The 12,396-nt window shown below is 33.9% G+C and overlaps 1 protein-coding gene across 1 annotated transcript; it reads left to right on the forward strand.

Moving 5' to 3' along the window:
- Positions 1–1,161: 1,161 nt before the first annotated feature.
- On the forward strand, positions 1,162–12,190 carry LOC141405970 (antichymotrypsin-2-like). Its single transcript, XM_073990939.1, has 4 exons — positions 1,162–1,280; positions 1,366–2,018; positions 11,413–11,506; positions 11,937–12,190. Exons 1-4 carry the CDS (start codon positions 1,262–1,264, stop codon positions 12,065–12,067), a joined length of 897 nt encoding a protein of 298 aa, XP_073847040.1. The 5' UTR covers positions 1,162–1,261; the 3' UTR covers positions 12,068–12,190.
- Positions 12,191–12,396: the final 206 nt, after the last annotated feature.

Genomic DNA, 12,396 nt, shown 5'->3' on the forward strand with positions numbered 1-12,396 from the left:
GTGCTCTTTACATCTCTTCGGGGGATCTGATCCTCTTCGCCACTTCCGAAGAAGTGGAGGGAGTGTTCATGATCACTTTGGGAGCATCCTGTGATATAGCTTTTTTGCTCGCCCGTTGCTTCCTGAACTTGCGTCGTTGATCCCCAGGCAGCTGCTTCTTGTGAGTTGTGAGCTTAGCAATGTTGTCGCCCAATTCGTCCACCATCTTGTGGACCTCCTCCTTATCTGGGATTTCCATGACGGTTATATTATTGTTGCTTTCGCTATCGGATTTGGAGTCTGAGTCGCTACCTGTATCTGAAGGCTGGGTCGAGCATGAACTTCCCCTTAGCTTCTCAGTCTCTTCCTCCTGTATTTGCCCTTAGGCTGTGTGCTTGTCACAGTACTTTCGACCACAGGTGCCAAGGCTCACGATCGCATGATGACTACGGGGTGTGACTCGTAGGCAGATCAACATAACCCGCCGGTACTGGGTTTATTAGGCCCTGCACCGTTACTTTTTCTCTTTGTCCAACTTTCTTCATATTTATGTTTTTTGTTTTAGGGGAACACCCCCATAGCCAGTTTTTTGTCCGCGGGGAAAATAAATTCCTTGAGGCAGGTGATTGTACTAATCCGCTCCGGAACAGGTTTAGTCACAAGTGAATTCCCTAGATCTAGAGCGAATTAGTACGATCATCCGCCTCCCCCTATCCGCCGGTGGGGACGCGCCCGGTAGGTGAACTAACAAACACCCTCGGGTAACATGGCGTTTAATTTGGCCATAGATTTTTCAATAGATTCGGCAGTCGATTAAAGTGTTAGCCACGGGGGTATATTAAGAATACTCCGCTCTTCGAGAGAATGAACAAAAGTTTTATCGCATATGATGTATTGTATCAAATAATCAGATTTAGTTGAACGTTTATACTATACAACCTAATAAAATCATATGTTTATAGAAAAACAAACGCTTCTAGAACTCAATGAAAAGCAAAACAATCAATGGGCTAATGACATAGCCGGTCTCGACAAATTTCAAATAAAACCACACACAAGAGACTGTAAAAAAAAAAAAACAAATAACGACTGTGTCAAGTTCAAAATCTGTTCATTTCATTTTTTTTCAAACTGATAAGCATGGTTTTGATCAAGCGCCACAATTAAGTGTGAAACAAATACAAATCGTTTATTAATCAAGTGGCAATATAGCGAAACAGACCACTGATAGAGTGCGGCAATTTATTTATTATTAGAAGATATTTTAGCATCATCAAAGCAAATGAAATTTTGCTTATTAGGTAAGTAAAAGTGAGGTAATAATCAGGAATGAGCTGCTATAATCAATCAATAATTGTTATTTGTTTACGTTTTTTCCTTCTTTAGTTCCCCTTCTGTTGGGCCTTTCGAACAGGCAAGTTTACGGTTTGCAATCGAAAGAATTTGCCCTCGAGTACATACAACACATACTAAACTCCACCAATGAAGATGCAAATTTTGCCATAGCCCCCTACATGGCATATGAGCTGTACAGAGAACTTTTTGAGTCCACATCGATTTATGGGTTTCTCCCAGAAATTGGCAGCAACGTCGACGTTGATCCCCATTTGCCGAAAGCTATACTCAAACATGAATATAAAAATGAAACCTTCATCGAACAAAATATTACCATGAAAGCACGTTGGACATTTAATTTTCAAACACGTGATACCAGTAAACGCCCCTTTCATCAGCTGGATTCGGGAGATCGTACATATCTGGTGGATAATTTACGTAAAGATGATGTTTTTCGTTATGCTTTTTTGGAAGAATTGAATGCCAGTGTATTGGAATTACCTCTACATTTGAATGAAATAAAATTGTTGATAATTTTACCACAAGAAGAAAACGGTCTGGAGGAGCTGAAAGATTACTTAATAGACAATATCAATATGGTGGATTATATTAGTAAAACACAATTTAGTATGACATTGGTTCGGGTGATGTTGCCGAAATTCTCATTGGAAGATGAACAGGATTTAACGGAGTTCTACGATGAGGTAAGTTTTTGGAGATTTCCATTGCTAGATCGATTTCATAACCTACGCCATGATCTTGAAAATCGATAGAATGATCTTAGATTCAGCTTTTATTAAGATGATTCCTTAAACACAAAGCACACAATGAAATCGATTTTCCTGACCAAAACCCCAATTTTGGTCGTCACCGAATGTTAATACGGGATTCGATAGTAATCATATTGAAATTAAGGAAACCAACAAATTAGGTCAAACTATTGGAAGGTGTGGCTGTGGCATGCTCCTAAAGACGGCCTTTTTCCCTATTTTGGAAAATACGAAATTTTGCAAATTTCTGGGGAAAGAAATAACTATTTATCGGAAACTATAACCTTGTAATAAGTTACCGTAGCGTTTTCACTATGTGTGTGCTATTTTATTTTACTAAGTGTACTAAATTTTAGTGAAATTCCAACTGTAGTGGAGTCTGAAAGTATTCTCTTTCAGTCCATATATACTTTTGTACCAGATCGATTCCGTACTTTTACCATTTTTTTTTAATTTATTGAAATTACATTGGGAAAGAATGTGTGTTTATACCCTACACCACACTGTGGTAAGGGGTATTATGTCTTTGTGCATTTGTATGTAACATACAAAAAGAAAAGGAGATAGACCCGTAGTTCTATATAGATAGAATCTCTTTCTGAGTCGATTTATGCATGTCCGTCCGTCCGTTCGCAACGTACAGGTCGCATTTATTGTCCCATTCATCTGAAAATTGAATTGAATATCACGTTACCTTCCACCTTAATATGGAGGTGTAATTAAATTCGTCATTCCGTGTGTAACACATCGAAATATTCATCGGATACCCCATAAAGTATGCATATTCTTGATTAGGGTAAAATTCTAAGCCGGTATTAGAATTAGATACAGTTGGTAATTTTTAAGATTATTGGTAATTTGGTATAGAAGTTTTTAATACTCCTAGGATGTTTGGTATTACAAATGGGCTATAGGTCCACGCCTTCATATAGCCCCCATAGAACGGTACCTCACGATTATCGGTATTTTGAAGGTTGTGGCCACAATAATCCACTGAAATAGATGAAATTTGGTATTTCGTCTTCATTTGAAGTATAAAACTTTCTATATAAAATTTGGTTTAGGTCTATGCCTTCATTTAGACCCCATAGAACGGTACTTCCGGATTTTTGGTATTTTGGAGGTTGTGGCCTCAATATTCCCCCGAAACGGCTGAAATTTGGTACTTGGTATTTGTTGGGGGTACAGAATTTCGTCGTTATAGGTCCACGCCTTTATATAGCTAAAATTTGGTATTTAGTCTTCGTTGGGGGGTATAAAACTTTCCACGTGAAATTTGTCGATATAGGTCCACGTCTTCATATATCTCCTATAGAACGGTACCACCGGATTTCCGGTATTTTGAAGTTTGTGACATCAATATTGCTGAAATTTGGTATTTAGTCCTCATTTGGGGTACGAAACTTTCCATTTGGAATTTTTCGGTATTGGTCCACGCTGACGCCTTAATATAGCCTCTATAAAACGGTACCTCCCGATTTGCGGTATTTTGAAGATTGTGACCACAATAATCCATCGAAATGGGTGAAATTTGGTATTTAGTCTTCGTTGGGGGGTTACAAAACTTTTCACCTGAAAATTTTGTGTACAGGTCCACGCCTTCATATTGCCCTTATAGAACGGTGAATCCCGATTTTCCGTATTTTGAAGGTTTGTGGCCACAACCTTTGTGCTTTCCGATTTTGGTAATTCTAAGGGTTGTGACGTCAACATCCCTCCGAAATGGCTGAAATTTGTTATTTAGTCTTCCATGGGGTTGTAAAATATTCCAGAAGAGAATTATCAGTATCCCCCATAGAAGCCACATTATCTTACCGATATATCGAAAGTTTGGTATTTGGTCTTCTTTGAGTCTAAAAACTTTCCGCCAGAAATTTGTCAGTATAGATCGAAGTTTTTATATAGCCCCCATAGAACAGTACCTCCCAAATTTCGGTATTTTGTAATTGTTGAAATTTGATATTTAATAGCGTACGTAAAAATACTTTATGAAACATTTCCAATGGTTTCGTTTCGTATTTTCCATAGGAACAATACAAAAAGAAACATAACCCACGTTGACCGAACTCGATGTTTTGTTTCGGTTTGTTTACATTTGTGAGTGTGAACAAAACGAATAGCGAAAAGTTCTCAATTCCACAACAACATGGCACAATCATACAGGTACCCGCATCAGCCCAGCTGATGTACTGCAAGCTGTCAAAACAGTTGTTGTAATTGAAAACTCAAAATTTAAAAAACAAAAAGTTAAACGGAAAATTGTGAATTTTTGTTGGATTTTTGTAATAATGCGTTTATTAATATCCGCCTAACAAAATTTTGTTGAAAAAATTGTGTGAATCGCTTTATTTTTTGAAAACATTTTTGACATTTCACAGTGCTGAACTGGTTTTTGTTGTAGTTGTTGGCTGATGCATCTACCTGTTAATTGTGCCATGCACAACAACAGATAGAAAACGAAAAAGTTCAAAACACATGAATGATTCGTGTGGAGGTTGAGAAACAACATTCCGCAACCCTTTACTAGCGAGCAAGCAAAGAGAGCTTCTCTCTCCACTCACAAATGATGATGTTAGCTTACAGCAGCAGGGCTGCCAGATTATTTTTATGGAAAATCGTCAAAATGACGATTTTTAAAATTAAAATCGTCAAATATATTTTACAAAATCGTCAAAAAAATCGTCAAAAAAAATCGTCAAAAATTAAAATGGTAATATTAAGTTATATTTAAATATATTTTTAATTAAAATAAACATTAAATGGCTATTCGAGTTAGTAAACATATTTTTACTTCAAATCAGTATTAAATGATTAATTAAACGATTTTGTAAATAAATATATTAATCAATGTGTCAAACAATTTATTTTGTTAAGTATACTCTACATTGAATCCTTATGAAAAGAATTTCGATACATATTTCGTCTTGTGAAGATTTACTTAGCTGAAACCACGTTTAATATTTGCTGGCGAATCTGGAAATACCTATCATTATTTTCTTTAAAAATTTTTTTATTATAGGAAACACATATGAACCATCAACACGTTTCAAATCATATATTAAAATGCGAATTAAATCCGTTTCATTATTTTCAAACATTTCCTCAAAATCCAAAAGCTTTAGTTCACGAAATTCTGAATCCAATTTTTGCTTTTCCTTCTTGTTGACAAAATGTGAAAGTTCGTTAAGGATGTCGAAAAATTAATAAAACTATTTTCAAAATCAAATCTATTAAACTTTTAAAATTTCTGCACAAAGCTCAATATAACGCAGTTAATTGCCCAGAACAAAATCTACTATTGTTGAAATTTTGACTTTTGTTCCTTTATAAATTTACCAAAAAATAGGAGATTGTTGCACTTTCTGGAGCTGTGCATTTATATATTTTGCTTGTTTTCATTGAAATCAGTTTGGTTCTAGTTAAAAATTCCTTTGCATATGTACCCAAACATATCGTAACCATTGATGAAATCTGATACATAAAGCTAAAATACATGTTTTGGCAAAATTTCAAGCTTCTACGTTCAAAAATAACGATTATTGTGATTATTGTTTAACAATTAATTTTTAAAATCAACTAAGTTTTTACAAATTAAAATTTTACAACATTTTTTATTACTGCATTAGCAAAATATCCAAAAATCGTCATTTTTTTGGGTAAAAATCGTCAAATCGTCATTTATCAATTTTTGACCAAAAAATCGTCAAAATGACGATAAATCGTCAAATCTGGCAGCCGTGTACACTGTACGTGACAAAAAAGAGAACAGTCAAAAACGTGAATGTATTCAAACTATTGGCAACTTATGACTGTGTGTTAGTGTGTTTTTATGCACGCACGCTACAAAACAAAAACAAATCAAAACATTGTCTCTTTTTCGTACGCTCTTTCTATGCATTCGGGTCGTATGTGTGTAAATTGCCGAAAAACTTCGGCACCGCTGTGTCAAAGAAGAACACATTTGGCTTACAGCAGTGTTAATCACCACAGAGCTCCTGACCCGTGTCTGGGTCTGTGTGAACACACACAATCTCAATTGAGGTGAGTTTGAACTTTACTCTCACCACCGATCATCTCCTTTGTTTTTGCAATGAATTAACGCACACCATGTTTATCTAGAGCAATTCCGTTCTTTGGTATTGTTGAAGTTACGAAGTTAATCAAATGCATGTGTGTGTCTCAGTGTGGCATTGATCATTTCGCAGCAAATGTTTGCCAAAAACCCTTTTTGTTTTGGTGGTGAATGAAACATCTCGGCTAAGCATTGCTAAAGTACATTTCAGTAATGGTACGGTTTTCGTATTTTTGCACTGAAAAGTTTGTGGTTTTGTTTTGTTTTTAGAGCGAAACGATTCAGAGAAACTGTAAAGTTTGTGACTTTGTGTGATTGGTACGGAAACCGTTTTGTTTGCTTCCGTTCATTGATATTTAGTCTTCTTCAAAAACGAAAGGAAACTAATTGTTCAATTTTACTTCAATGCAACTCTTTGTGGAGGGTATAACAAGTTCGGCCCAGCCGAACTTAACGCCGTTCTTACTTGTTAAGCCATAGGAAGAACACTATTGCTTTTGGTGAAAATCGGTTCAGATTTGGGTATAGCTCCCATATATGTATATTTTCGTCCGATTTCACGTATTTGCTGCACCGAACATGCTATATATGTCCGATTTAAATAAAATTCTGAATGTGTAACTAAATTCAGTCTAGAAATAAATGTACCAAATTATATCGAAATCGGTTCAGATTTGGCTATAGCTCCCATATATATTCGGCCGATTTCACATATTTGCTGCACCAAACACGATATATGTGTGACTTCAATGAAGTTTGGAATGTGTGACTGAATTCGGTATTGAAATAAATGTACCAAATTATATCGAAATCGGTTCAGATTTGGCTATAGCTCCCATATATATTCGGCCGATTTCATATATTTGCTGCACCAAACACGCTATATATGTCCGATTTCAATGAAATTTGGAATTTATGACTGAATTCGGTCTTGAAATAAATGTACTAAATTATATCGAAGTCGGTTCAGATTTGACTATAGTTCTCATATATATTCGGCCGATTTACGTATATGCTGCACACAACACGCTATATATGTATGTCCGATTTCAATGAAATTTGGAATGTGTGACTAAATTCGGTCTAGAAATAAATGTACCAATTATATCGAAATCGGCTCTGATTTGGATATATCTCCCATATATATGTATTTTCGTTCGATTTCACGTATTTGCTGCACCAAACACGCTATATATGTATGTCCGATTTCAATGAAACTTGGAATGTGTGACCGAATTCGGTCTAGATATAAAAGTGTTAATTTTTACCGAAATTGGTTCAAATTTGGATACAAGTCTCATATATATTTTTGTCCGATTTCACGTATTTTCTGCACCAAACACGATATATATCCGATTTCAATGAAATTTTGAATGTGTAACTGAATTTGGTCTAGAAATAAATGTACTAAATTATATCGAAATCGGTTTAGATTTGGATATAGCACCCATATATATTTACGCCCGATTTCACGTATTTGCTGCACCAAACACCAACATCTGTCCAATTTTAATGAAATTTGGAATGTGTAACCATAAGTGTACCATATTATACCGAAATCGGTTTAGATTTATATGTATCTCCCATATATATTTTACATATTCCCAGTGATCTTTTCCTTACTGTTTGGTCTATAAATTTTCCCATATTAATTACAGCTTTTTTACACAAATCAATTTTTTCAGTATATCTCCCATTGTTATAAGTCTTCTTTTGTTATAGTTTGGATTTTCCGAACAAATTTTTAGCGTTCCAATTAACTTAAGTTAAAAGTGATCATTTAATTTCATGAAGGAGCTTCTTGGTATTCATTTTTAATGTGAAAACTTTATTTTTAATTGGTTTATTTTGCGTTTTCAAATCCGTTCAATAGTAAAAGAAAAAATATAATAATGACCCTATGAGTTATATGAGTTTTATGAAAACTTATAGAGTATTTTTTAATGTTTTAAAAAATGTTGAATTGTTTGAAAATAATTTTAATTTTTTTTAAAGGAAGCAAACGTTATAAACCTCTAAAAATTATGTTACCATCATATTTGTCACTTAATATTAATTCTACAAGCGTTTCTTTGTTTTTAAAGAGCATCCGGACTTTTATTTGAAAATAAAAATATATTGTTATTAATATTTTAATTTATAATAAGTATGTAATTAAAAAAATTAAGTAACAGTGTTTTATTTATAAATGCACTTAAAAGTAGAAAATAATTTTGATGATGGAATCTCTCAAATAAAACGCTTGCATTTAAATTAAAACTTGTGATAATATTGAACGGCAAGCGTTTTATTTGAGAGATTCCATCATCAAAATTATTTTCTACTTTTAAGTGCATTTATAAATAAAACACTGTTACTTATTTTTTTTAATTACATACTTATTTTCTAGTTTTTAGTGCATTTAAAAATAGAACACTGAAACTTATTAATTTTATAATTAATTTTAATTTTTTTGTAAATACATTTTTTTAAGATTTTCAATTTTATTTGTATATACTTGAGATTATAAATGATATTTAATGATGGTGCCCATAAGCGGTACCACCCGATTTAAGTTGTTTTGAGGATTTTGTCTTCGAGTTCCCAGTTGTACAGAAACGTCCCCACCAAAATTGTGTACCTGGGTCAGATTTTGAAATAAGTATTTATTTTTTGACCGTTTGTGTGCTTGTGGGTGTGGATGTGTGTAGTAGTGAACAAGTTAGACTGAATGTGGAAAAGGCAAGTTGAGAAGGGGAAGTTCGGGGAAGGTTGTTTGGAAGTTCGGAGGGGGGTGGAAGTTCCTAACATCCACCTTCATAACACCACCCCTTCGAACAACCTCCACCGATCTTCCGAACAACCTCATCCAAACTTCCGAAAAATCTCCTCCGGACAACCTCATCCGAACTTTCAAACAAACTCCTCGGAACTTCCGAACAACATTCACTTTAACTCCTAACAACTTACACCGAACCACTGAAAAACCACCGCCGAACTACCTCCTCCGAGCTTTCCCCTCTCAACATGCTCTTGCAATTTTCAACGGAACCCCATAACCAATTTAGGCCGAAAATGTAGATACAAACTTTAAAATGCCTGAAATTGGGTGGTACTATTTATAGGGGCTATATCAAAACCTGGACCTATGTCCACAATTTTTGGTGGAGAAGTTGGGAACTCGAAATCAAAGTTACAGCCATTTCGGACCAAAAATTAAGACAAAAACACTTGAAATCGGGTGGAGCCGTAATATGGAGGCTATACACCTGGACCTATGTATGTCACAATTTTTGGTGGAGAAATTTCTCTACCACTGGGATCTCCAAATGGCAAGTTACACGCAATTCGGTATAAAAATGAAGATAAAATCCATAAAACACTTGAAATCGGGCGGTACCGCTATATGGGGGCTATACCAAAACCTGGACCTATGTCCATAATTTTTAATGGGTACGTTTCTGTACCTAGTTGGCAAAAAGCAGCCAATACGGGCTTAAAATGACGATAAAATATCTTAAATCGAGTGGTACCGCTGGATAGGAGCTACAGGAAACAATGGACCCATATTGATTTTGGTTTCATATTCATGTATTGTCATCCAAATCTGAAAAGTGTACAAAGTTTTAGTTCGCTTGGTCAATTACAACTGTGTGAAAAATGAGTTACCAGATTTGAAAAGCAAATTAGATAAAAAACTGTAAAACAGTGTAAAAATGGACCAATATTGGTTTTGATTTCATATTCATGTATTGTCATTTATATCTGAAAAGTGTGCAAAGTTTTAGTTCGCTTGGTCAATTACAACTGTCTTAAAAATGAGTTACCCGATTTGAAAAGCATGTAAAATTGAACACTGTGCAACACTGTAAAAATGGACCAATATTGGTTTTGATTTCATATTCAGGTATTGTCATCCAAATCTAAAAAGTTTGCAAAGTTTTAGTTCGTTTGGTCAACTGCAACTGTGTGGGAAATGAGTTACGAGATTTGAAAAGCAAAATACCGGAAATCGGGTGGTACCGTTATATGGGAGCTATAGGAAAAAATGGACCCATATTGATTTTGGTTTCATATTCACGTATTGTCATCTAAATCTGAAAAGTGTGCAAAGTTTTACTTCGATTGGTCAACTGCAACCGCTTTAAAAATCAGTTACCAGATTTGAAAAGGGGGTTAAGTTAGACACCGTAAAAACACTGTAAGAATGGTCCAATATTGGTTTTGATTTCATATTCATGTATTGTCATCCAATTCTGAAATGTGTGCAAATTTTAAGTTCGATTGGTCAACTGCAACTGTGTGAAAAATTAGTTACCAGATTTGAAAAGCAAATTAGATAAAACACTGTAAAACAGTGTAAAAATGGACCAATATTGGTTTTGATTTCATATTCGTGTATTGTCTTCCAAATCTGAAAAGTGTGCAAATTTTAAGTTCGATTGGTCAACTGCAACCGTGTTAAAAATGAGTTACCAGATTTGAACTAAACACACACCAAGGCAAGTTAAATAAAACACTGTAATAATAATAAAAACTAATAATAAATTGGGTTACGCACTTAGCAATAGATTCCGAACACTACCACTACTTTATGATTCAAAGAATTTGCGGGTAAAGTAATAATCAAACATATGTATAATGCCCAAACATATGTATATTATAATAAAATAGGATCTCAAAATAATTAATAATAAATTAGTTTTATTATTATGAAAAATATCGATTTTTAGGTTAAAAATTCGATTGTTTATTCTGTAAAAAACCTTGTTTTTTCCTAGGTTTACGACGTTTCTGACGTATGTATAGTACTCCAGAAATGTATGTCAGATACGTCATAATTTCCGACAGACCAGCTATTTCCACGATAAATTGTCAGCATAGATCCATTTTTAGTTTAGTCCGCATATAACGATAACTCCGGATTTTAAGTGTTTTTGGGATTTTAGCTACATATTTGACCGATATAGTAGTTCCCAGATTCCCAGTGGTCACAATACTTCTCCACCAAAAATTGCCAAAATAGGTCAACACTTTAATATAGCCCCCATACCGCTTGTTTCAATTTATTTTAGGATATGTTTTGTGACCTAATTTAGGCATTTGGGGTACAAGTGGTTCAAAAACTTATCCACTTGAAGTTGTGGACAGGAAAGGAAACTAATTATTCCATACAAGTTCGCAATATTTCATGGTTTATGGTATAAAAAGTTCGGCCCGGCCGAAATTAACGCTTTTTACTTGTTTATATTATATTTTATTTGTTTTCTATTTCAGATTTCTGACGAAGACATCAGCAAGTATGATACGATACAGCAGAGTATCAAATTAAAATTTAAGGAGCATGGTATCGGTGATTTCGAAAAGATTAGTGAGTATATTTATGCAATAAGAATAAGTCATAATAAATTACTGTGTAAAAAAACATTTTTGTAAAATGTTTGTCATAAATACACATTTGACAACATCCAATTTTAAATGAAAACACAAAATTATTTATTGAAATATAGGTTCCATAACCTGTAAACATTTACTGGAAGCAAGAAATTGTGAAAATTTAAAAAAGGGTCAACTTTTGCTGGCTCTGGAACATAAAATTTGTTGGAAATTTCCATATTTTTATTATCCATATTTTATAGTGGGCTTAATATGCATCATTATACTGGCCCTATATCTTATGTGTCCTTAGAGTTTCGTGGATCTGTAATCTTCAGTTACAAAATCATTTTTAGAAATCATATTTTATTCTCTTGAAATACTTTCATTATATTAATTATTATTTTTATGTATTCATTCTACAGCTGTCTTATTCTGGAATGCCTATTCTTATCTGAGAATTACGCCCGAAGTTGTGGACATAAGTCATCCTTTCCTGTTCATGATAACCAATAAAGATGGCATACAATTCTTTGGACAAGTGGTGAAGTGTTGATAATACTAATATAAGGAACATTTTATTCCATAATCAAGTGAATTAGTATAAATACTATTTCTTAAGCTTTAAGTAAAACTTAGTTATTAGGAAATAAAATAAAATTTAAAATCTCGTTTTGTTTAAAAGTTTTTCTTAGACACTGCCATAATGGCCACAATTCTTTGGGAAATCGTCGTCGCCGTTTCTTAATCTTGAGAGACAGTTTTCTTGATTAGATGCTATTATTTTGTTATAGAAATGACCAGTAACAAAGCAAAACGAAATAAAAATTCTACAACAATGATGTCCATTTTTATTTGGCTTGGATATATCTTATTATGGTTTGA

The sequence above is a fragment of the Musca autumnalis genome, unplaced genomic scaffold, assembly GCF_047663935.1.
Source record: "Musca autumnalis isolate F117 unplaced genomic scaffold, ASM4766393v1 scaffold_5, whole genome shotgun sequence".
In the NCBI taxonomy this organism is placed as follows: Eukaryota; Metazoa; Arthropoda; class Insecta; order Diptera; family Muscidae; genus Musca; species Musca autumnalis.

Bases quoted from the DNA above. Each gene is read 5' to 3' on its own strand.
- LOC141405970 (XM_073990939.1), top strand. The intron at 2,019-11,412 runs GTAAGTTTTTGG...TTTCTATTTCAG, and splicing joins TAACGGAGTTCTACGATGAG to ATTTCTGACGAAGACATCAG. The intron at 11,507-11,936 runs GTGAGTATATTT...TTCATTCTACAG, and splicing joins CGGTGATTTCGAAAAGATTA to CTGTCTTATTCTGGAATGCC.